General features: G+C 37.5%; 1 protein-coding gene across 1 annotated transcript in view; it reads left to right on the top strand.

The window, feature by feature from the left end:
- Nucleotides 1–17,745: 17,745 nt before the first annotated feature.
- The window catches only part of LOC137774644 (pregnancy zone protein-like), a 41,201-nt gene continuing 32,078 nt past the window's right edge, over nt 17,746–26,868 (top strand). The window contains exons 1-8 of the mRNA XM_068559738.1: nt 17,746–17,876; nt 19,907–20,087; nt 20,867–21,020; nt 21,168–21,220; nt 21,786–21,806; nt 22,266–22,434; nt 23,709–23,793; nt 25,899–26,022. Of these exons, the coding sequence (XP_068415839.1) occupies nt 17,794–17,876; nt 19,907–20,087; nt 20,867–21,020; nt 21,168–21,220; nt 21,786–21,806; nt 22,266–22,434; nt 23,709–23,793; nt 25,899–26,022 (870 nt within the window). The 5' untranslated portion in view covers nt 17,746–17,793. The remainder of the gene's footprint in view (nt 17,877–19,906; nt 20,088–20,866; nt 21,021–21,167; nt 21,221–21,785; nt 21,807–22,265; nt 22,435–23,708; nt 23,794–25,898; nt 26,023–26,868) is intronic.

The following is a 26,868-nucleotide window of genomic DNA, read 5'->3' as shown; positions in this document are numbered from 1 at the left end:
CCCATTTTATTGGCAAAGTGTTGCTTGTAGTAGTCTCTTATGATGCTTTGTATTTCTGCAGTGTCCCTTGTAACTTCTCCTTTTTCATTTCTAATTTTACTGATTTGAGTCCTCTCCCTCTTTTTCTTGATGAGTCTGGTTAAAGGTTTATCAATTTTGTTTATCTTCTCAAAGAACCAGCTTTTAGTTTTATTGATCTTTGCTATTGTTTTCTTTGTTTCTATTTCATTTATTTCTGCTCTGATCTTTATGGTTTCTTTCTTTCTACTAACTTTACGTTTTGTTTGTTCTTCTTTCTCTAGTTCCTTTAGGTGCAAGGTTAGATTGCTTATTTGAGATTTTTCTTGTTTCTTGAGGTATTGGATTGCTATAAACCTGTCTCTTAGAACTGCTTTCGCTGCATCCCATAGGTTTTGGGTCATCGTGTTTTCATTGTCATTTGTCTCTAGGTATTTTTTGTTTTCCTCTTTGATTTCTTCAGTGATTTCTTGGTTATTTAGTAATACATTGTTTAGCCTCCATTTTTTTGTGTTTTTTATGGTTTTTTCCCTGTAATTTATTTCTAATCTCATAGCATGATCAGAAAAGATGCTTGATATCAATGTTCTTAAATTTACCAAGGCTTGATTTGTGACCCAAGACATGATCTATCCTGGAGAATGTTCTGTGTGCACTTGAAAAGAAAGTGTAATCTGCTGTTTTCGGATGGAATGTCCTATAAATATCAATTAAATCTATCTGGTCTACTGTGTCATTTAAAGCTTGTGTTTCCTTATTAATTTTCTGTCTGGACGATCTGTCCATTGGTGTAAGTGAGGTGTTAAAGTCCCCCACTGTTTTTATGTCGATTTTCCCTTTTATAACTGTTAGCATTTGCCTTATGTATTGAGTTGCTCCTGTGTTGAGTGCATATATATTTATAATTGTTATATCTTCTTGAATTGATCCCTTGATCATTATGTAGTGTCTTTCCTTGTCTCTTGTAATAGTCTTTATTTTAAAGTCTATTTTATCTGATATGAGTATTGCTACTCCAGCTTTCTTTTGATTTTCATTTGCATGGAAAATCTTTTTCCATCCCCTTACTTTCAGTCTGTATGTGTCCCTAGGTCTGAAGTGGGTCTCTTGTAGACAGCATATATATGGGTCTTGTTTTTGTATCCATTCAGCAAGCCTGTGTGTTTTGGTTGGAGCATTTAATCCATTCACATTTAAGGTAATTATCGAGATGTATGTTCCTATTACCATTTTCTTAATTGTTTTGGGTTTGTTTTTGTAGGTTATTTTCTTCTCTTGTGTTTCCCACTTAGAGAAGTTCCTTTAGCATTTGTTGTAGAGCTGGTCTTGTGGTGCTGAATTCTCTTAGCTCTTGCTTGTCTGTAAAGCTTTTGATTTCTCCATTGAATCTGAATTAGATCCTTGCCAGGTGGAGTAATCTTGGTTGTAGGTTATTCCCTTTCATCACTTTAAATATATTGTGCCACTCCCTTCTGGCTTGTAGAGTTTCTGCTGAGAAATCAGCTGTTAACCTTATGAGAGTTCCCTTGGATGTTATTTGTCATTTTTCCCTTGTTGCTTTTAATAATTTTTCTTAGTCTTTAATTTTTGTTAATTTGATTACTATGTGTCTCGGCGTGTTTTTCCTTGGTTTATCCTGCCTGGGACTCTCTGCACTTCCTGGAGTTGGGTGGCTATTTCCTTTCCTGTGTTAGGGAAGTTTTCGACTTTAATCTCTTCAAATATTTTCTCAGGTCCTTTCTCTCTCTTCTCCTTCTGGGACCCCTATAATGTGAATGTTGGTGCATCTAATGTTGTCCCAGAGGTCTCTAAGACTGTCTTCATTTCTTTTCATTCTTTTTTCTTTATTCTGTTCTGCAGCAGTGAATTCCACCATTCTGTCTTCCAGGTCACTTTTCCGTTCTTCTGCCTCAGTTATTCTGCTATTGATTCCTTCTAGTGTATTTTTCATTTCAGATATTGTTTTGTTCATCTGTTTGTTTGTTCTTTAATTCTTCTAGGTGTTTCTTCTTTAATTCTTGTAGGTCTTTGTTAAACATTTCTTGCATCTTCTCCATCTTTGCCTCCATTCTTTTTCCAAGGTCCTGGATCATCTTCACTATCATTATTCTGAATTCTTTTTCAGGAAGGTTGCCTATCTCCACTTCATTTAGTTGTTTTTCTGGGGTTTTTTCTTGTTCCTTCGTCTGGTATATAGCCCTCTGCCTGTTCATCCTGTCTATTTTTCTGTGAATGTGGTTTTCGTTCCACAGGCTGTAGGATTGTAGTTCTTCTTGCTTCTGCTCTCTGCCCTCTGGTGGATGAGTCTATCTGAGAGGCTTGTGCAGGTTTCCTGATGGGAGGGACTGGTGGTGGGTAGAGCTGAGTGTTGCTCTGCTGGGCAGAGCTCAGTAAAACTTTAATCTGCTTGTCTGCTGATAGGTGGGGCTGAGTTCCCTCCTGTTGGTTGTTTGGCCTGAGGTGACCCAGCCCTGGTGACTACAGGCTCTTTGGTGGGGCTAGTGGTGGACTCCAGGAGGGCTCATGGCAAGGAGTACTTCCCAGAACTTCTGCTGCCAGTGTCCTGGTCCCTGTGGTGAGCCACAGCTGCCCCCCGCCTCTGCAGGAGACCCTCCAACACTAGCAGGTATATCTGGTTCAGTCTCCTATGGGGTCACTGCTCCTTCCCCCGGGTCCTGATGTACACACTACTTTGTGTGTGCCCTCCAAGAGTGGAGTCTCTGTTTCCCCCAGTCCTGTTGAAGTCCTGCAATCAAATCCCGCTAGCCTTCGAAGTCTGATTCTCTGGGAATTCCTCCACCCGTTGCCGGACCCCCAGGTTGGGAAGCCTGACGTGGGGCTCAGAACCTTCACTCCAGTGGGTGGACTTCTGTGGTATAAGTGCTCTCCAGTCTGTGAGTCACCCACCCAGCAGTTATGGGATTTGATTTTATTGTGATTGCGCCCCTCCTACCGTCTCATTGAGGCTTCTCCTTTGTCTTTGGATGCGGGGTATCTTTTTTGGTGAGTTCCAGTGTCTTCCTGTCGATGACTGTTCAGCAGTTAGTTGTGATTCCCGTGCTCTCACAGAGGGAGTCAAGAATTATTTTATTTGGCAGACCTTCTGAGGACTCAAGCCCAGGAGGCAGCCTCTCCGATAGCTCTGAAGGACTGCCCTCGAAGGTGAAGTTTAAGAGTCTCCTAAGAGAATAAAGATGATCAAATGTTTAAATTAGGGATAGGAAGAGAGTATAAGCAGAGGAACAATGTTAGTGAAGGCAAAGGGGTGGAGAATCCAGAGAACTTTGGGAATAGCAATAATCCAGCTTTGCTAAAACATATAACAAACATAGTAAGAATGCACTTTACAGAGGAAGATTGTCTTTATTTAAATTGTCACAAAATTGTTTATTTCATGCAACCATACTCAAGAGGATAGAAATAGTTTTTTTAATATGACTCCTATTAACATCTACCAGTTAATAATTAAGCAAGTATGATTTCATCTCATTTTATGCTTATTTATTGAATGTATATAAATGTGCACTTACTATTTTATGCATTAGGGATAAATTATGGCTTACCTTAAGAAATCAGAGACAGGCAATAAATTAGGCTTGTAAAAAATAGCAGCTCCAAAATATACCAAGGGCTACAATATGTAGCTATGTGAACCCTGATGGGTTCAATTCTCCCTAGGGAATTAAAGGACATACTGATGTTTTGAATGAATAGGTTAGAATTTTAATAATTGGGAAGTTCCTGGCTGAAATTTTCCAGTAAATGAAGAAATCCACCATGCCTCAAAATACACTTTATTTTCAGGCTCCACGTGGTAACTGAATACCGTAGTAGGTAAAGGAGGAGTCTGTGGGGTATCCTACAACTTCCAGCCAAAAGACACAGAAGAACAAATATTACATGATCTCACTTATACCAGGAATCCAAAATAGCCTTAGAGAGAGAGGGTTCATGATGGCAGCATAGAAAGATCCTGAACCCACCTTCTCCCATGGACACAACAGATCTATAACTACATATGGAATAATTTCCTTGGGAAGGGACCTGAAAACTGGATGAACAGAGTCCCCACAACAGAGGGTAAAGGAAAGCATCAAGATGGCTAGGAGTGATAGACAGATGGTCTCACCAAGGAAAAAAACCACACCCCAGTGATCCACAATCAGGAGGGACCACAAATATACGGATCTTTTCCCTGAGGAGTGAGGGATTCAAGCTCCATGCCAGGCACCCCAACCCCTAGACTCTACACAGGAGAAACACATGGCTTTGAAAACCAATGGGGACTATGTCCAGGAACACCATAAAACTGCAGAGAATGGAAAAACCCTCTTTTTTTCCAGTCCTTAGTGCTCAAGATTTCTGTTGATATATTCTTTTTTATTTTTATTAATTTTTATTGGAGTATAGTTGCTTTACAATGTTGTGTTAGTTTCTGCTGTGCAGCCAAGTGAATCGGTTATACATATACATATATCCCCTCTTTTTTAGATTTCCTTCCCATTTAGGTCACCACAGAGCACTGAGTAGAGTTCCCTGTGCTATGCAGTGGGTTCTCATTAGTTATCTATTTTATACATAGTGGTGTATATATATATGTCAATCCCAATCTCCCAATTCATCCCACCTACCCCTTCCCCCTTGATAACCATAATTCGTTCTCTAGATCTGTGTCTCTATTTCTGCTTTGCAAATAAGTTCATCGGTACCATTTTTCTAGATTCCACATGTAAGTGATGTTATACGATATTTGGAAAACCCCGCTTTTAAAAGGGCTCGTGTGCAGACACACTCCACCCAAAAACCAGTGCAAAAACACCAGATTAAAAAGCACATGGACCAGAGGTGAAGGATAACCACTTGCTAACCTTGAAGCATCCGCCATAGAGGCAGGAACCAGTTGGGATGCTCACCAGGCACTGAAACTGGTGGGAGCCATTTCTACGATCTCAGACTACCTTGCAAATACTGGCACTGGCGGGTACCTTTTTGAAATTCTCCCTGTCACCTATCAGTGTCAGTGGTCATACCCCACTGAGAGTCCCACCTACCCTTGAGACTCGGCAAAGCCTCGCTGCCAGCTCAGTGATAGCCCCACCCACCAGCACCCGGCAGCTGGTCCAGGGGTCAGCCCTGCCCACCAGCACCCTGTGGCAGATGCAACCCCACTGCAACATGAAGGCGCACTCAGCCCACGTAGGGAACATCCCTTGAGAACCTGGTGCTCTGGTGGCCAGAGGGGATTGCATTTCTGAGCCCCACCAGACATCTCCTAAATAAAGCCACTCCTTCAAGACTGAGAAAGATAGCTGATATACCTAGTATGTAGAAAAGAACACAAAGAATTAAGCAAAATTCAATGACAGAGGAATATGTTCCAGTCAAAAGAACAAAACAAAACTTTATAAAAAGAACCTTATAAACCAAAGAGAGGTGAGCAATCTACTTGATAAAGAGTTTCATGTAATGGTTATAAAGATGCTCACTCTGCTTTTTTACTGGATGAGTAGCAGTTAATTGGACAGGGGAGGGGCGACTGACATTGAAAGGGGTCCAGCTCCATGAAGGAGAAGCATTTAGGACAGTTAACCTAATCAAGTCCATCTTGCCTGGCTGGGGATTAGGTCAGGCCCCAGCCTAAAATATAGGGTTAATTCAACCAGCAGTTTTAATGGGTCTGTAATTTTGAGAAAGTGTTAACATTTCCTTTAAAATACTTCATGTCTTTTCTACTACTTCCGAATGAAAATACATGTGTTGATAAACTTAAAATAATTGGTAAAGATGAGAGATAAGTGTAAGCTTAGTCCCTAATACAAATTTGTTTCACAAAGTCTTACTAAAATTGCATTTCTTTTGTACTCTGTTATGACACTTATCAATATTCAAACAAAAACTATCAGTTTGAAGTGTGTATCTCTATTTTTGGACTTTCATCTTAATATCCCATTCTATTTTCATTTTCCTTAGGGCAAATCTCTCCACCTGTTTGGAGACCTGAACAAATCACTTTTTCCCAGTTTGCTAACTCTTCCTAAGTCTCTCCTCTTTTTCATCCAAAAGATGACCTTTCAGTTTAAAAGCAAAGTGTGACATCTATATTCCTAATAATACTTTTTCCTTTCGCTAGGTTGCTGTGGAAGACACAGGTTACATTTATTTGGGATCATCTTTCTCTGAACATCAAAACCATTTCTTTTCAAATTCCTTTAACCTCATTATCGTTTTGGTCTTAACTCATACTTATTATCTATGTCAGTAGTTCTACCTTGAACCAGATTTATCAATTTTTAATTTTAAAGTAATATTTGATAATTCTAATGATGTTATTTTAGCTCAGTATATTTGAATATATTTATTTCTCTTATCTTCTTTTCCATTGTATTCCTTTTTATAAATAAACATGCACTTGAGTAATTGTTGTATTGATACTTGTTGGTGATGAAGTTTTAAGTTTAAATTTCTGTCTAATTTATCTAGTAAGTTATTTTTAAAAACTTAAGCTCTTCCTCTGAGTCAAATTTTATGGTCATTTTTTCTTGATATTTAGATTTTTTTTGTATTTCCATTTTTTTGCATCTTTATCCTCAAACAAACAGCAATCTTGCCAGACTCACTTGCTAAAAGGCTTGTAGATTTCCCTTGGTTTTGTTCACTTGATATACACATAGGTGGGTTGAATACTTTTCCAAGACCTATACCTATAGGTCTATTTGTGGTCATTAGCACTTATCTCAATTCCCAGTGCTTTCCTCCCACAATCTTTCATCTAGGGCGGTGTTTTTCAAACTGAGGATTCCAACCTCTTAACAGATCTTGAAATCAATTTAGGAAATCCCAGCTAGCAATGTCAGTGTGCATTGCACGTAACTGTTGAAATATTGCTCAGCTATCACTTTTTTCAGTTGTATGTACATACACGTATATGTATGTTAACTGCATTTCTTACTGCAGTCACAGTTAAAATTGTTTGAAGAGCACTGATCTTGGCTGAATCTGCTGTGCTAAACAGTCCCACTGCTTGTTTCTATAATCCTGTGAAATATTGGAGCATAACGAAACTCAAATCCACCTTCAGATGCAGGCATTTTGTTACACATCAGGATGTCATCAAACTTCCTTCGATACCCAGATACATTTCCCCTTTCCCCTCTCCCCAGCCCCTTCTGGCCCTGGCTTCTACAAAGGCTGCTATCAAATGCAATAATGGAGTTGCTGTCTTCCTCCGATAGACAACATACACAGTTTAGGGATAACTTCAATTTAACACAACCCTGAGGCTCTAAACAATGGAGCAGGAAATGAGGCAAAAATAAAGTGTCTGTCAGCCATCTTTCATGTAGGTGGAGCTGCTATGTCTGTTTGGAAACCTCTCACCACCAGCCATGCATTCAGTGGAAGGAGATACGATTTGCTTTGTCTTTTATTTAGCTATTATTTTCAAACTTGTCGGTTTCAATCAAGATGTTTTACAGAGTTTTGATCTGCATTTCTCTAATAATTAGTGATGTTGAGCACCTTTTCATGTGCCTCTTGGCCATCTGTATGTCTTCTTTGGAAAAATGTCTATTTAGGTCTCCCGCCCATTTTTTGATTGGGTTGTTTGTTTTTTTAATATTGAGCTGCATGAGCTGTTTGTATATTTTGGAGATTAATCCCTTGTCATTGCTTCATTTGCAGATATTTTCTCCCATTCTGAAGGTTGTCTTTTCATCTCATTTATGGTTTTCTTTGCTGTGCAAAAGCTTTTAAGTTTAATTAGGTCCCATTTGTTTATTTTTGGTTTTATTTTTATTATTCTAGCAAATGGGTCAAAAAAGATCTTGCTGTGATTTATGTCAAAGAGTGTTGATGTGTCACCTCACACTGGTCAGAGGGGCCACCATCAAAAAATCTACAAACAATAAATGTTGGAGAGGGTGTGGATGAAAGGGAACCTTCTTGCACTGTTGGTGGGAACGTAAGTTGGTACAGCCACTATGGAGAACAGTATGGAGGTTCCTTAAAAAACTAACAATAGAGCTACCATATGACCCAGCAATCCCACTGTTGGTCATATACCCAGAAAACCATAATTCAAAAAGACACATGCACCCCAATGTTCACTGCAGCACTATTTACAATAGCCAGGATATCGAAGCAACCTAAATGGCCATCGACAGATGAATGGATAAAGAAGATGTGGTTCATATATACAATGGAATATTACTCAGCCATAAAAAGGAATGAAACTGGGTCATTTGTGGAGATGTGGATGGACCTAGAGTCTGTCATACAGAGTGAAGTAAGTCAGAAAGAGAAAAACAAATATTATCACATATATGTGGAATCTAGAAAAATGGTACAGATGAACCTATTTGTAGGGTAGGAATAGAGACGCAGACATAGAGAACAGACATGTGGACATGGCTGGGGGAATGGGGGGTGGGATGAATTGGGAGATGGGGATTGACATATATACACTACCATGTGTAAAACAGATAGTGGGAACATGCTGTATAATGCAAGGAGCTCAGCTCAGTGCTCTGTGGTGACCTAGATGGGTGGGATGGGGGGGAGGTGGGAGGGACGTCCAAGAGGAAAGAGATATATGTATACCTATAGCTGATTCACTTCATTGTACAGTAGAAACTAACACGACAGTGTAAAGCAACTATACCCCAATTAAAAAAAAAAAATGATGTTTTATGGAGAAACTACAGTAACATTTCTAGCCTGATGACATTGGAAAGCACCTATTTGACTTTTTTCTTTAGCTTAAACTTATTGTATTGCTTCTCTTTTTATTTTTCATTTTAAGTGGTTTATTATTTTAGTAGTTTATTACGCTATTTTAACCATGTATTTTTATTTTGCGTTTTCATGAAATTATTTATTTGTTTTGCATTAGGAAGCATTACTCTAAAGGTACAATTGTTTTGGTTCCTGGACTTTTCTTTCAGCCTCAAAAAAGTTCTAATTTCCTTAATAGTCACTCTGTTATCTAACCTATAGCCTCTCTTTTTCCAACCCCAATGCTAAAAATTTTTAATGGTTAATTCTAAACACTTAGAATCCAAAATTTCCACCGCTGCCCCTTAATATCTCACATTAGTGGGCACTGTAGTTTTATTTTTTCAGATAATATATAATCTAATTCTTCTAAGAGAACAAATGAAATATAAAATACATGGTATCTAATATGTACAATCACTCAGTACTGATTAAATCCTGAAGAGGTATTACAGCAAAATAGGAGAGATTACAGTTTACAGAGAAACATTAAATACAAACCCCAGATTTAACTGTAAACAGTAGCCAGCTTGCTTCCAAGAGCCTCTCGAGAGTTGCTTGCCTCTGATTCTTGTAATAAATTTGTCAATTGGTTTGTCAACAGAAAATTAAGGAAATAAAACCTACTTTTGTTTACGTTTTTGACAAATAGACCTCCTTTTTTCTGCTTCTGATATGAGTATGCCTAATAATAATAAATGTTAGTTTGATTACTAAGGGAAAGATGTGAAATGAAATGCTTGAGAGGATCTTCTGAAATTTATTTTAAACACTTAAAACATGGCAACATTTTGTCATCTCAAAATCTTGAGTCCAATAAATCCCCACAAGAATGTGTGAAAAGTCTGGAATTCTTGTACACTCCTTGGGATCCGCCGTGGAAACCTGGTGTGTGTAAGGGGTGGAAGAAGGGGAAGGGATGCTCTTCTTTCCTGTATCAAAGCTACCATCTCGCTTGTCCTTGCCTTGCCTCCTGACATGAAGAGCTTCAGTGGGCTTGTTGTTCTCAGAAGCCCCAGATCAGAAGTTGGGCAGCAGCTCTTCCTGGATTTTCCACACCCTAAAGAGGTGCACTCTCCATGATGTAATTTGTCCCCCCTTGAGTCAGCCCAGTAGTTGGGGAAGGAACATAAGGCCATGTCTAACTTACTGTTCTCCCAACATCTCTCCTCTCTCCTCTAGCTTGGAGCTCTTTTATGTCACCTTGGGAACTGAGGGGTCCCTTTTAGATTTTCAAAATAGGGCAACATTGCCCCAAAACAATAAACTTATTTTTTTGAGTGGTTCCTTAAAAATGTCTGCTTCTTTTCTTTTTAGGAAATTTCAGATTAGCGTCTCTCAAGTTCACATTTTTATTATTTACTATTAATTATCACTATCCACTATCATTTTCTTGCAAAATCAGTCATGAAAACATGAACCTGTTTCCTACTTAAACTGACCTTCAGTTGACCTTTGACCCTCTGGTCATTCACTGGATATGGAATAAGCTAGCTGGACTCAAAATAGAGTTTTATCATCTTACAAAATCTTTATTTTAATACTACCTCAAAAAATAATTATATAGAAATATTCTACCATCAGAAAGTGACAAGTGCTATGCTGACCACAGCATCTAAACTTTCTATTTTGGGGCACTACTGATCTCCCTTGCTCTATTTTTTTCCATAGCACTTGTCACTTTTGACATATTATATAATGCACTTGCTTATTGTCTTTATTGTTTATTGCCTGGCTCCTCTCGCTGGAATATAAGGCAGAGATTTCGTCCTGTTGCTCGCTGTTCCTTGGCAATGAGAACTATATCCAGTAATAGCAAGCACGCGGTAATTATCTGTTGAACAAATGAATGAAGAATCATGTTCCCATGAGACATGACACTTGCTTCTCATTGAGAAGTTGATCGATGAGCAAAGGTTTACTGTAAGGAAGTTAGCAGTGTGAACATCTGGGAGAAGAGAAATACAGGAGAAGGGAACAAAAGCACAAGTCCTTAAGATAGGAGGGTTCTCAGGTGCTGGAGGAGAGCGAGGCATCAGTAGGACTGAAACAGACAAGAGGAGTCAGCAGGTTGGGGGGTGGAGGATGGGGGAGTACCAGCGTTTGGGAGGGGTGTGCAGGCATGGAAAATGTCCTTCTCCTGGACAAAACTTCCACGGATGACTCAGAGGAAGAAGACGGGGCTGGATGGAACATTATTTTGCCACTAGGTCAGTTTTTCATTATGTGTACTGAAGAAAATACTACTACAGTCTTGAATAAAGCGGGCTGGAGGAAGCACAGCTGGGTTGACAAGTCCACTGGCCTGATCTCTGAATCAGCATGCTAGTGTTCACCGTGAGTCTTTCTAATAAGACAGAAAAAGAGCACGTACCTTATATTCTTTTTATCATTTGTCCTGCCTCTCAGAATTGGTGCAGGGAAATCCTCGAAGCATGGAAATGTGTCATATAAGCTCCAGCATTTTCCAGTGTGCTCTCTACCAGACCAAGTACTCACAAAAATACTTGGAAATATACACAAGGTTAATCAGCAAGTTAATCATGGAGGACTATCACAACCAAGATTCCTTCTTCTTTTATTCATTAAATATATCGGTACGAATGTCCCATTTGTGTTAATGTGATTTTCAATTTCATTCTACTTATGCCAGCGATTCTAACTGTACCTCCCCCAATGTACACTAAGTGACAAGGACACCTCCATTCTCACCCACTCACGGTTGCTCAATGTTCTGTAAACATATTTTTCTTTGGAAGTAACAGTTTAGAAATATGTCCAAAGGTAATGATGTCTTTCATAGAATATTTTTTAAATAGCTTCATTTTGAGATTTTAAAAAAATCTATTTTTTATACAATTAAAATTGTATCAGAATTATCAGCAATTACAAAGTCAACTCTTTTCACTTTTACTTATTCTCCTCTCTTCCTAGTTTATGTCAAAATTTAATGCTATTATTATAGTCAAAGCTTAGCTTTTGTTCCTTTTCATTTAGCAGTAAGTAATTAAAGCTTTTGATGTTGTGATAAAGTCTTCCTATTTTGATAGATGTGTAAGACAGATTCTACCAAGGCAATATACAGCATGTGTCTTCATTGTTATTAAGCATTTCAGTTCATCTCAAGTTTTATGAATATTAATTTTTGCTTTAGTGAATGATTTGGTTTGTGCAATTGTACTCTTTGTGTGGGAATTTCTTGGCTGAGTCATTTACACTTGGTGCTCAAAACCATGAATCTTACACATCAGTATTTCAGGGGACAACAAAGGTCCCCTGCATAAAAAAAGTTTCTAAGATAAAAAACTGGAAAGCCAGTTTTACTAACAATAACGAACATTTATATAGCACTCACTCTATGACAGATACTTTCTAAGTACTTTTAAGTGTGTTAACTAATGTAATCTAATCCTTGGAGAGCTACTCTTAAGCCAACTTTATATATGAGCTGAAGCACTGAGAGGTTATGTAATTTGCCCAAGATGGCACAGTAAGTGAGGAACCTGGGATCCATTCCCAGGAGTTTGACAATTGAGTCTATTCTCTTAACTACTATGTCATCCTGCTTTTAGGTCAGTTAGAATATTCCCATACTGTATTTCAGATTATTTCTTTTCCAGATGTTTTCCCTGATTATATGAACATTACTTTAGACAAGAAATGATACCGATTTATTTTATTTATTCTTTCACTCAACAAATATTTATTGAGTGCCTATTAAACCGATGACTGGAATTTCATTACTATATTTTCATTCATGTGAGTTAAGTGGCCACCTACTATTAAAAGTTGGAATACCGTAACATTGATCTTTGACATTTGGCTAGAATCTGCCGTTAAGGTTCAGCTTTGGCCTCAACCTATTTCAACATCATTTTGGAATCCCTAAAACTCTGCATGATCAATAATCTTACGATCTTTGTAGATAATAATTATATAAGATCACTATCATAATGTTGATAATTCAATCAAGACATGACTTGTGGATTTATTTTAATATATGAATATTTACTTATAATATGTATTTTAGATATATCTTGGAGTGAAAAACTTGCTTGTCTTTTACGAAAAGACATTCAAAATAATGATATTTGCACAAAGTCTCTTAAATCAAGGAATCATAAGCCCATTGTAGGCCTCATACATCCATCCATCTTAAACATATTTCTGGTATAAAAAAAAGCATGACATTAAAAATGGGTACTTTTGGCTCATTTTGGAATTTTCTGTACTCATTCGTATTGTGGTGGTGGATGGCAGAAATAATAAAAATTTTCATTTTAAACCTCACCTCTTCCTTCCTCAACTCTTGTCAATGTTTGTATTGCCCCTGAGAGTTGCATAATAATAAAATAGCATGGAAAGAAACACTGAATCCAGGTAACAAATACCCAGTAAAGTTCTTTACCTTATCTTAGAAATCAGAAATGGGATAATTATCATAAGAATATATATTTGTGAGTTTATTACAATTAAAAATGAAATAATATTTTTCCTATCGGTCGTAAAACTAATTTTACTGATTATCTGGACAATGACACCTGGCTTTGCAAATCAGATTATTGGTAGATGCTTTCTAGAAATTTAATCAGCTACATGTGCAAGTCATAGTTTTGACAATAATAAAAAGCACCTTGTGAGGTTTTCTATTGACAGAAGTATATTGAAATGAATAATATTTCAATCTCCCCAAAGTTCTTGAGTATATCAAGTGTCTTTAAGTAAGACAGTAACAATTAGCAACCATTTATAAGTGCTGGTAAGCCTTTTTTGCATTCTTTCGAGACACTGAGAATGAGAATGACTCTAGTGACTGAATTCCAAACCCTTTTGCAATTGACCTAGCTTCCAGTGCTTTGCTTTCAATAGAATTAAGGAGATCATATTTGATTTATCAGCTGATAGGTAATTAAAATTCTTCTTTAATGATGATTACAGTGTGACCTTTGGCTTATAACTTAGACACCTAAATGTTTAAATGATAATGTTATAACGGAACTTCTCACATTTTTATCTCTCTCTTTATGTGAACGAGATTTCTTGGTGCTTACATCTATAGGATAGGACGTAGATAGGAATATTCTAGAATAAAATAGAGTAGAATAGTAAACATAGCAAGAGAATAGATAGTTGAAACTTGTGTCAATCTAGCAGTAAGTAATATAAATCCAAAGACACATGATCTGATTGGGGGAGCCAACAGGATGGAATATACATTTAATTTCATTAAGAAATGATTGTCAAATAAGATTTTTTTCTTGTGTTTAATATACATTGAGATAATAGTATATATATATATATATATACACACACACACACACATACATATATATGTGTGTATATATATATATACAGTTTTGATAAAGAATATATTGACAGGGACTTCCCTGGTGGCGCAGAGGCTAAGAATACGCCTGCCAATGCAGGGTAAACAGGTTCAAGACCTGGTCTGGGAAGATCCCACATGCCGCGGAGCAACTAACCCTGTGCGCTACAACTACTGAGCCTGCGCTCTAGAGCCGGCGAGCCACAGCTACTGAGCCCACGTGCCTAGAACCCAGACTTCGCAACAAGAGAAGCCACCACAGTGGGAAGCCCGCGTGCCACAACAAAGAGTAGCCCCCGCTCGCCACAGGTAGAGAAAGCCCGCACGCAGCAATGAAGACCCAACGCAGTCAAAAATAAATAAATAAAATTTATTTAAAAAAAAGAATATATTGACAATACTTGTAATGATAACTTGATCCAGAAAAGTTTATTACTACTCAGAACTGTATAGGTACAAGAACCTCTTTTACAGTTTTGATTATCTTTAGTTTCAGTAATGTATGATAGGGTGATCTTTAAAGTATATTGAAGCATAAAATACCAGGATAAAATTATCTGGGGAATTAGAATGGAAATCCAAGATCAAGGAAAAACAAGAATGATGTAATATTTCCAACTTGTAAAAGAAGAGTTCATGTATGTTTTAAATGGATGATGGTAAGCAATAAATGACTGCAGTATTTACATTTCATTGGATACATTTTATTTATTTATTTATTTCTGGCTGTGTTGGGTCTTCGTTCCTGTGCGAGGGCTTTCTCCAGTTGCGGCGAGCGGGGGCCACTCTTCATCGCGGTGCGCGGGCCTCTCACTATCGCGACCTCTCTTGTTGGGAGCACAGGCTGCAGACGCGCAGGCTCAGTAGTTGTGGCTCACGGGCCTAGTTGCTCCGCGGCATGTGGGATCTTCCCGGACCGGGGCACGAACCCGTGTCCCCCTGCATTGGCAGACGGATTCCTAACACTGCGCCACCAGGGAAGCCCCTGGATACATTTTAAAAATGGTATTACAGTTTATTTTTTAAGTGTCAGTATTTATAATACACTTTTTGTTATCTTACTGGTGAAGAGAAGTTTTAGAAATCAAGTATGTGTGAAGGGTTACATGCTTAATAAAATTCTTTTAGGGAATACAAGGAAAAAAGAGTTGCAGACCACAGGAATATGTAAGCCTTAGCTGAGAATTCTGAGAACATATTGTTTATGCTCTACAATAAATATTTTAAATGTATCTACTAATATTTTCAATTAAAAATCACAACAATAAAGTTTTGATAGTACTTCAGATTTATTCTTCTATTCCAGAAGTTTAAACTACAATGGTGATTTTGCTTCATACAAATGTGGATTTTTATACTTAGTCATTAGGCATTTGGCCAAAATATAGGTTTGGTATATATCCAAAAAGTATAATTATGCCTGTGAAAAGTAACATAGAGACTTCTTAAAAGTCATTTATTATTTATTGTAAGTTAATTTATTCCGTATTAAGCTGGCAGAGAATGAAGATATTTATTTATGGCAGTGTAGGAGTGCAGGAGGGAAGTGGAGAGAGCATAAAGTTTCTAACGAGAGAGGAAACCAAACTGAAGCAGAAGAGTTTTATATTCATTCAGCAAGCATTTACCAACTACCAAGGGCTCGCACAATGTATTATTACATTTTACTCTGACCTGGCATTATATCACTCATAGTCTATCATCATGATTGGGGGACTTCCCTGGTGGTCCAGTGGTAAAGAATCTGCCTTAGATTGCAGGGGACGTGGGTTCGATCCCTAGTCAGGGAATTAAGATCCCACGGGGCAACTAAGTCTGCATGCCACAACTACTGAGCCCTTGTGCCTCAACTAGAGCCTGTGTGCTGCAAACTAAAGAGCCCACGCGCCCTGAAGCCCGCGTGCCACAACTAGAGAAGAGAAAACCGGCACACCACAACTAGAGAGAAGCCCGCTCACCACAACAAAGAGCCCACATGCCTCAATGAAGATCCTGCGTGCTGCAATTAAGACCCAACGTGGCCATAAAAAATAAATAATAAATAAATAAATATTATCATGATTGGCATTTTATTTATTTTTTAATTAATTTTTATTGGAGTATAGTTGATTTACAATGTTGTGTTAGTTTCATGTGCACAGCAAGGTGAATCAGTTATACATATACATATATCCACTCTCTTTTAGATTTTTTTCCCATATAGGTCATTATGGAGTACTGAGTAGAGTTCCCTGTGCTATATGGTAGGTTCTTATTAGTTATCTATTTTATATATAGTAGTGTGTATATGTCAGTCCCAGTCTCCCAAATTATCTCTCCCCCACCCCTTAACCTTAAGTTTGTTTTCTACAGCTGTGACTCTATTTCTGTTTTGTAAGTAAGTTCGTTTGTACCATTTTTTTAGATTCCACATGTAAGTGATATCGTATGATGTTTGTCTTTCTCTGTCTGACTTACTTCACTCAGTATGACAATCTCTAGGTCTATCCATGTTGCTGCAAATGGCACGATTTTTTTCTTTTTTATGGCTAATACTCCATTGTATATATGTACCACATCTTCTTTATCTGTTCCTCTGTTGATGGACATTTAGGTTGCTTCCATGTCCTGGCTATTGTAAATAGTGTAAATAGTGAATTTTAACATCTTACAAATCTGTAGTTTTATAGTTCACTAAGGACTGTCATGTACGGTATCTTCATTTCTCACTCTTTCAGATCGTATACAAAAATGTATGTCAAGAACTAAATATACCTCATCCAAGGGAGTGCTTGTTTCTCCTCATATTGAATTTTATAGTTTAAACCAGTTCTCTATTCAAAACACACACACTTGAATTTTGTGGAGTACTAGTTATACTAATGTAATAGTGTGGCTCTTTTTAATTTTCAGAATTCCATAAAAATAGATTCTAACATCCCATCTCCTTAGAAAAGCAAATAGGATGAGGATCACTATTGATAAAATGTTTATATTTCTCACGGTAAAATAAATAAGAATGTTCATCAAACAAAGATTATTTCCTTAGAGGATAAAATTAATTTATTGGCTTTATATTCTAGATGTTAAATGAACTAAGAAACTATAAAAATGCATTACATGGGTTCATTTTCTTTATAAACAAACAAATATATAAGGACAGCTGTAAAAAGCAAAAGCTAAGCTTTTAAACAAAGGAGAGATCATCTTCATACTTATTTTGTTTAACATCTGTGATAAATTTTATTTCTTTGTTTCATTAAATAACTGTATTGGGTGAAGCTTGGGAGAATATGTGATGCTCCCTGGTCTACCAAGAAGAGATTTGGGAAGTGTATTTACATAAATAGCTCTTGTTAAAAAAGAAAAAGATCAAGAATGTTGATTGATTTCATCAAATCATGTCATTTACTTTGTTTTTTCTTAAAGATATTTAAAGTGTTTATTAATAATCAGAGCTAATGTAGCCTCAACATACTATTTTTCAGGCACTTAGAAAATTTGAGCAAGTGGATGAAAGTGATCTGCAATTGATTTTTTTATACTGGAAGTAGTTAATATGTTACCAAAAAAAAATGGTTAGCCATTTACTTTTACTGCCCATTAGGTAAAATAAAAACCAGTGATTCTGGAACAAGAACAGAGTTCAAGTAATCAAGGACTCAAGAGTCCCATTCTTTCCTATTCCTCTCTGCACCATGAGGGGATGTCAGCTGCCTATTCCAGTCTTGATTCTGCTTTCCTTGCTCCTGCCCAGAGATGCTTCAGCTACCTCCAAACCGTAAGCAACATTTCCAGAAAAGTCTATTGCTCCTCTTCCCATTGTGTTATCAGCTTCTTGATGTCTGTCTTTTTATTTATTTCCTGATTCCCTCTGAAATTATCTGTTGTTGAAAAAGCTCAGAAGTGTTGATAAATTGTTATTGCACAGGTGGTAAAAGGCATACTCCAGTTCTAGAAAACTCAGAGATATAGGGCAGTAACATTTGTGAATAATTTACCAAATAAGATTATAGAATTCTACGACATTCATCAAATAAGAATATAGAATTCCTACCGAAAAAAGATAAATTCTTTTTTGACTGGTGCAAAAGGCTGCAGTGTCTTGGCCATTGTAAAGTGACTCAGTGTCTGTGTCTTCCCCAAGCAGGTATTCCCAAGATGGATGCATGACTTACAGACAAGCCAGGGTTTGTGTGTCATTTCACTCAATCCTACAGCAAAACTTTAGGGCTGGCATTAGATTTGAGAATATACAGATTAACAAAATGTGGCCCCTGCCCTTAGTACCTCATAGTATAAAAAAGAGAGAGATAGAGAGATGGTGCACAGCAAATGAAATAAAATGCAAAAACAGAACCAGGCATTGTAGGATTGGGGGGATTCTGTGAGAATACTCAGAGATAACCTAACTCTTCATGGGAACTGATACAAGTGAAGGGGCATCACCAAAGTCTACATAAGAAAGTTGCTTTTGAGATGAGTCTTATGAAGCCAATAGAAGTTTTCCAGCTAGACCAGGACATTTCAGAAAGAGAGAGGGTCATGGGCCAGCAGAGCATCACAAAGTGCAGCACATTTAGGTGATTGTAAACGATGGGCAAACCGCAACAGGAGAATATTTTCTTCTGGATGTATATGGTAATGTGTCTGATGATTAGCCTAGTTTTTCTTCCATCTCTAGAGAGTGGAAGAAAGAAAAGAGCTAAGGTTGCTTCTGAAACAGTAGTGAAAAGCGATTCAGCTCCTCTCCATGTATTATCGTTATCTCTTCATGTTTCCTGGAACAAAGAGTTTTGTGCTATCATCCATATGAAACCCAAGACCACATGTGGATAGGTTTTCTTACTGGTTTCAATGATAATTAATTGATTAATAATATTGTTTGTTACTAAAAAAATTTTAAGTTTTTTGGGGATTTATTTACATATAACTGAGAATTAAAATTGTAAGATATTTAAAGTGTACAATACATATATATTGTGAAAGTATTCTCCCCATTGAGTTTAACTAATCTATCAATCTAACAATTAATCTAACACATCTATCTCTCAAATATTTATTTGGGGGGGTGAGAACACTTAAGTTCTGCTCTCATAGCAAATTTCAATTATATAATTTCAATTATACAGTGTTATCAACTATAGTCACCATGTTATATAGTACATCCTCAGACAGACCTTATTCAACTTATAAATGAAAGTTTGTGTCCTTTTACCAGCCTATCCCTATTTTCCTCCATCCCCCATTCCCTGGTAACCATTTTTCTGCTCTATGTTTCTGAGTTTGACTTTGTTTTAAGACTCCGCATGTTGTAAGAGATACCATGCAGTATTTGTCTTTATCTGGTTCATTTCACTTAGCGTAATGCCCTCAAGGCCAATCCATGTTGTCATGAACAGCAGGATTTCTGAATAATATTTGTGTGTGTGCATGTGTGCGTGCGCGTGCGTGTGTATGATCACATTTACTTGATTCACTGAAAATTTCTAAATTTGAAAATTATTTCTATACAAAATATATAACAACTCATGGAGTGCTTATCCATAACTTATGAATAGGTTTACTAACATTGAGAGTGAATATTTCCACAGTATAGTAGAAGCATACTGATGTTTAACTTGGTAGGGGTTTTCTGACTTTCTAAGGCCTTCTGGATTGGTCTTTGAAGAAAATACTCCTCTCCACTCCTGTTGAAATCTGGCTCTGCTGTCTGATTGGTGATGATAGCAAAGATCATCTAGAAAACAACCACAGTAATGATGTCTTTTTAGCCCCTCCATGGTTGACCCAGACCCCTCTTCTCCGCAGGCAGTACCTGGTCCTGGTCCCATCACAGCTGTATGCTGGGGTTACCGAGAAGGCCTGTGTTGTGCTTAATCACCTGAATGAGACAGTGGAACTGACAGTAACTCTGGAGTATGAGATGCAGAGCAGGAATCTCCTCACAGACCTGGAGGCGAAGCACTCCTTCTACTGCAGCTCCTTCATGGTCAGTATCCCTCCTTGGGAAAAGGGAGAGCATTACAGGGAGAGCATGTTAGTTGATGCCTTGCATTCTGACCCCCAACAATAAAAAAGCAAAAGGAAGAAAAAAATGAGGAGTACAGAGCAAATTTCAAATTAGAGTCTAAAAATAAAAGTTCTACTGAATATACTTACATAATATTTACAGACAGAACTAGTGCCATATACAAAAGATAATAATGGTTATAGGAAGGACTTCTATAACCATTATTATCTTTGCTCTTAAAGTAAACTTCTAAGGAAAATAATGTTCATGCCATTACAGATATAAACACATAGATTCATAAAGTTAAGTGACTTCTCTAAGATCTCGCAGATGGTTGATGGTTAATGTATTGTCCTTGTAACCTTTAATTAACTTAAAGTATTAAATAGTTAATCATACCAGCTTACTGCCAACAATGATATGTAATGCTGTTTTTGACGGTTGAAAAATAAAATTTAATAATTATTTTAATACTACCATATTGCTGTGAAAATGTGAGCTTGTTATTGCCTTCATTGTCATAACTTGTTGAAGAATTAGTTCATTTTATTGCAATAACATTTTTCCTTCAGTCAAATCAACAATTCGTTGCTGTCATGTTACACGATCATAATAATCTGTAAAAAGAGGGGACATCACCTTTGACCCTGTCCCTTACTAATTTTCATGGGACTAACCAGAGAAATGAGAAAATCACAGCGGCTGAGACATTCAGAAGTGGATCTGGGCAGATTCTTCAGCTCTTTTCGGTTTTACAGATTCCGGAGTCATCATCTTCCTCAGCGTTCATTACTGTGCAGGTGAAAGGGTCAACCCAGCACTTCATAAAGAGGAAGCCGATGCACATAACAAAAGTAGAAAGCCTAGTCTTTGTCCAGACAGACAAACCCATCTACAAACCAGGACAAACAGGTACAAAGAATCAAATGAGCAAAAGCAATTGGAAAGGTTGAAGGTGTGGTTCTCTATTAATTTATGGAAATCCTGGCACGTTGTTATCTGTCTTACCACCCTGAGTTCCCACTGGAGGGTTTCACGAGAAAAATCTCTATGTTTCAGTGAGATTCCGCATTGTCTCTGTGGATGTCAATTTTCACCCTTTGAATGAAATGGTGAGTGTCACAACAGTGGGTAAGATTGGCAGAAACAGGCAAAAATGTAAAACCTATTCTTTTGGAGAACCGAGACCAATATGAGATTCTTAAATCTATCACAGAAAGATCTCAGAAGTGTATCGCTGCTGGAGAATAAGGGAGATCAGCTCATCAACTACATTTTTAAAATAAATTAAATACTCAGTTAAAATTATCCCCTTAAAGACTCAATTATTTTCATTGAACTGAAGAAAATAAATGCATTTCATTTCTCTCCTAGAGAAATGGAGAATTTCTCAGAGATAAACATCATCTGCGAAATAAACTATTATTAGGACCTTTTTACCTAAATGCAGGTTTCTCAATTGTACATTATTTCATTAAAGGGAAGTCATGATTTCTTAAGAGACGTATGTCCCAAACTAAACATAAAGTGTTGTGAATGAAATGGGGCCACATTTCCTCATTTGGACAAGAAATGAACAGGCTCACTTCCTCTGGTCCCGATACTGTATTAATGCTAATGTCATGGTGTTCTCTTTCTAAACTCTATCTCACACTCATACTATTTCTTTCTTTTCAGTTCCCAGTGGTTTATATTGAGGTAGGTAATATATTGTGTATCTCAGTTGGGGTGAGGACTCACTGCCAGTTGTGTTAAATTGCCTCTCTCCACCTCCACCTTCCCCACTGGCACTTCACCAAAACTAAATAAACACCGTTTTCCCTGTCTCTCTTAAATCCTGGGGAGAGTAGATAAGATATAAATGAAGGAACAAAATTCCCTGAGATGATGCAATTTAGTGGCTCTTCCAATATTTCTGACCAAGATGGGTATGCGTAATCTCAAAAAGAGGTACTATCACCTGTCATATCTCATAGCTGGGAAAGATGTCCTTTGCTCAGTCTAGAATTCCTAGAAACCTTTGCTAATACCTCTGGTGCCAATTTACCAATCAGCTAATTTTCCAACTCCCAATGTCACTCTCCCTGAAAAGCTGTTCCTCTACTCAAAATTATATATTCAGTTGCTTCTATGAACTTGTGATGTTTTTACCTATAGAATCCCAAGAGGAACCGGATTTTCCAATGGCACAATCTCAAATTGCACTGGGGACTCAACCAGCTCTCTTTCCCACTCTCAGTGGAGCCCACGCTGGGTCCCTACAAGGTCATACTGCAGAAGGAGTCAGGGGAAAAAATAGAGCACTCTTTTGAGGTGAATGAATATGGTAAGAATTCTGCATGTGTCCAAGATATTTATGACATTATAGAGTGTAAGACTGGATCATTTTTACATGTAGGTGACAAGCAAAAATCTAGCATATAATAGTTGAAAATCAGCAAGCCTTTTTATTTATTTAAATATTTGCTAAGCACGTTTCATGCACTATCTCATTTAATCCTTACAGTAGCCCTCTGAGGCAGATCCTAAACCTTCTCCAGTTTACAAATGAACATATTAATACTAGAAAAGTTAGTAATTTACCAAAATCACAGAGCCAACAAGAAGCAAGAGAAATTTTAATAGTTCCATCTGACCCTATTCAAACATCAATTGTTAACCAATACATTATGTTATCTACATGCATCTCTTGATCTATATCTTATAACAGGAGGTATTTCCTGGGATTACATCCTGGCTGTGTATGACCTACACGTAATCTACTCTAATAATAGTAATCAGACATGGAAACCACCTTATTAGTTATCAGTTTGCGGATTTTCTAATGTAAGTTAAATATATCATGCCATGGATAAGGAGACCTATCACAAAAACAGGATTCCCAAAACTCACCAGAACTGCCATGAGAATTATAGAACAGGGATTCATTATAGAAATAACAAACCTTATACACAACTATGAGAGAGGCTGGAAAAGTCAGAGTCCAACAGGAGGAGATGGCAGATCAGAGGAAATTACTAACCAGTCCTCCTGAAGCATTGGTGGGGATGGACAGATCAGAACACACAAGGGCACCTTCAGATGCCAGAGTGGAACACGAAGGGAAACTGACAGAATCAGTGGAAGACTGTTACCTCTCCTTACCTACCACTCCAGTATTTCTATAACCAGGTGCTGATGGTGGGCCTAGGGTCTCTGTGAGTCAGCAGGGTTTAGAATTTGGGAAGGAGAGCTGGACACAGGGAAAAAATATGGACAAACTGGAAACTGCTGGTCCCTCTGTACCTGTAACCACGTCTAACCATGGTGATCTTCAGAGACTAATGATGCTACTTTCCTCCCACCTTTGAAATCTTGGACAAATTCAGAGAAGGAGATTCTAGGAACCATAATACCAGCTTTTAACCAAGTTAACATGGTACCAACTGCCCATGATTATGACGGCATCTCCTTTGCCAATAGTGGCCCTGCTGCCCCTTATTGTAATTGAAATCACTTTATGTGACCCTTTGTTACAAGGTTCTGTAGTAGAATCATTACTAATACTTACAGGACCTCCTGCCCACTCTCACCATTTTTTTTCTCTTTTATTGATAACAGTTTTGCCCAAATTTGAAGTCCAAGTGAAAATGCCCAAGACTATTGGTTTTCTAGATGATGAATTTGTGGTATCCGTCTGCAGCCTGTGAGTTACATTTTTTCATCTCATTTCTTTTTCCCTACTTTATTTGTATTGCCCATGATGATCACTGGACTTTGAAGTGTTTTAATTAGCGAAGGAATGACTGTCTCCCCAACTTGTCTGAACTCAGACTAGGGAGCAGGGGTGGTGGCATACAACACTTTTACTGCTAATAATAAAAATTATTAACTGAGCACTGAAAATGTGCCAGGCAATGTTTTAAGTGCCTTGCACTTATTTACATTTTTTTTCTTACACTAATCCTATGAGATGGGGATAATTATCCTCATTTTACAAATGAGGAAACTGCAACACATAAAGGATAAAATAACTTGTTCAAGTTCCTACAGACAGTAAATTCCAGAAGACTGGAATTTAAATCCAGCAGTTCACTCCAGACCCTGAACCCTTCACCACTATTCTATATTGCCTCTGAAAGTAAAAAAAAAAAAAAAAAAAAAAAATCTAGCTTCATGAAGCATTTCTATATTTCTATATCCCAGACACTGGGCTAAATTGAACCTGGGCCATCCAACTCTGGAGCCCATGCTCATAGATTCCATGTTATTCCATGTCTTATTATTTCCATTTTTTTTATAGTTCCCAATTTCTTAAAACTATGGAAAGCTAGAAAGAAGCTAAGTAGACCCTCTATCTTAAAGGCTGGATATATAAGGTAGAATTTAAAATACATGTCATTTATTTCTTCCCTGCTTACTTTTAGTGCAGTAGAGTTCCCCCCTACATGCACCAAGGAGGTTGATTTTACTTCTTGCTTCTAAAAACAACATGAAAAACATGTTTTCATTCTTCTCACCAGCTCTGATGCTATAAATTTTTCCATCAGAGGGAAAGGCTTTTGATTCAGATTTAAAGATAAGATTCAACAAAGTGATTAAATTTAGTAAATAATTTATTACTTTATCAGCACTTTTTTGGGGGGTGGGAGACTATAAAAAGAGGAAGCTTGGGGCTTCACAGTTTGGGCAATAAGTCTCTAACCTAAGTCTGCATCAGAATCTATGGACGTTCTTAGTTAAAATGTAGATTCCTCAGCTCCACCTCTAGAGATTCCAATCATAAACCTGAGGAAGGATTTGGGACTCTGAATATCACTGCATATCTCAGGGAATCTCAATGTGGGTGGTCCATGAAGCATACTTTAAGAAGCAATAGACTTAAGTTCAGCTTCACATCACGTCTTAGTCCGTTCAGGCTGCCATAACAAAGTACCACAGACTGGGGAGCTTATTAACAACAGAAATTTATTGCTTACAGTTCTGGAGGCAGGTAAATCCAAGATCAAGATGCCAACATGGTCAAGTTCTGGTGAAGTTCCTCTTTCTGGTTCATAACTGGTGTCTTCTCCTTGTGTCCTTGTGTGTGGAGGAAGGGACAAGAGAGCTCTCTAGAGCCTCTTTTATAAAGGCACTAACCCATTCATGCGAACTTCACCCTCCTCCCAAAGGCCTCACCTCCTAATACTATCATCTTTTGGGGTTTAGAGTTTCAACAAGTGAATTTTGGGGGGACATAAATATTCAGACCATACCACGTCACATCTCTCCATCAGATTTGGCAGAATCCGACTGTCATCATGATACTGTTCACTTATAATGTTTTTGTTCTATAGCTAGTGCTTTCCCATTTAATTCCTCATTTATCCTCTTAAAATATACATGAGTTAGGGAGGACTTAGAAATACACTGTGTATGCTTCCCTAATTTTTTTCCTAAAACAACTTAGGAGGTATTGGCAAAGCTAGAAACATAACCTAGATAATCTGACAGCAGAGAAAGAAGGAAATAAGGCAGTTTTATAGTAAGACTTCAGCTGAGAGGGAAGAAAGATCTGAGAAAAACTGCATTGTTACTTTTCCATTTGGAGGTGTTTCAAAAAGTATTTCAGTATTCAGTAAGTATTTTCTCTTAGAGTTGTAGATAATTAAGACACAGTTTCAGAATAAGTGCTTCTAAAGTACAAATGCTTTGGAAGGAAATACAATTGCTGTCAATAAGTAAGATGGGTATATGAATGGATCAAATCCTGTGAAGAACATCTGAGTTATTTATGTTAAGTATTTTTTGTGTGACTCTTTACTGTTATAGATACACATATGGAAAGCCTGTCCGTGGTCTGGTGACAATTAATGTGTGCAGAAGATATTCACGATACAGTTCTACCTGCCATGGAAAACATTCACAAAGTATCTGTGAAGAATTTAGTCAGCAGGTATATGGAAATCACTCTCCCCAGGACACTAACACCAGATCTTGTTTTCTTGTGGCTGATAATAGAATAGAGAATACAATACAATACAATACAATATGAGAGTAGTGTTTGAAATAGTCACCTAGGAGAAGTGTGGAGTAAGGGAAACATTTTAAGATTGCCTGGCAATGATCGGAACCAACTTGAGGGCTGGGCTCATGGATTTATAATGGTATTTATTTGGCCAGTTTTGTCATTTCCTTCTGACCGCAATTGACATGCCAGGTATATGGGCATAAAAGGATGTGGAAGTCTCCAAAGTTGGCTTTTATCAAACGGATAATAGAAGAAGAATGTGACAGATGTTAAGAATTGGGCTAGTGGGAGAATCAAATGACACCCTATGGAATCTACCCTGCGTAGAGGAGACTGAAAGCAGCATCAGGTTGAGGAGAGGGGGACTGAGAGGGATGATGAACTGGAGGCCTCGATTACATCAGAGAAAAAGTGGAGCAAGAATAACTAAGGGAAACAGCAGTAGGACATGTATTAAAAAATGAAATGTTTGAATACTGATTTCAGGGGAAGAGTATATAAAAGTCCAGGGTGCGGCAATGTGAGCGGACACTATAAGGGTGTGGAAAAGCAAGTTATCAAAGTTGTAGAGACCAAATAAATGAAAGGCTAGGGTGGTGAATATGATGATGAAGTTCAAGATAAACATCGATAAGCAAGATAAACATGAGAGAAATCTAGCTGCCAAAATCCTTACTATATCAGGGAGACTAGGATTAATTTCTGTTTCCAAATGAGTCATGAGATCTGCATATAAGTACATTAAATAAGATTAAATTTAATTATGCAATA

Source organism: Eschrichtius robustus, chromosome 13 (genome assembly GCF_028021215.1).
Source record: "Eschrichtius robustus isolate mEscRob2 chromosome 13, mEscRob2.pri, whole genome shotgun sequence".
In the NCBI taxonomy this organism is placed as follows: Eukaryota; Metazoa; Chordata; class Mammalia; order Artiodactyla; family Eschrichtiidae; genus Eschrichtius; species Eschrichtius robustus.
Note: the sequence above shows the minus strand (reverse complement) of the source record. Positions and strands in the feature narration are given on the sequence as shown.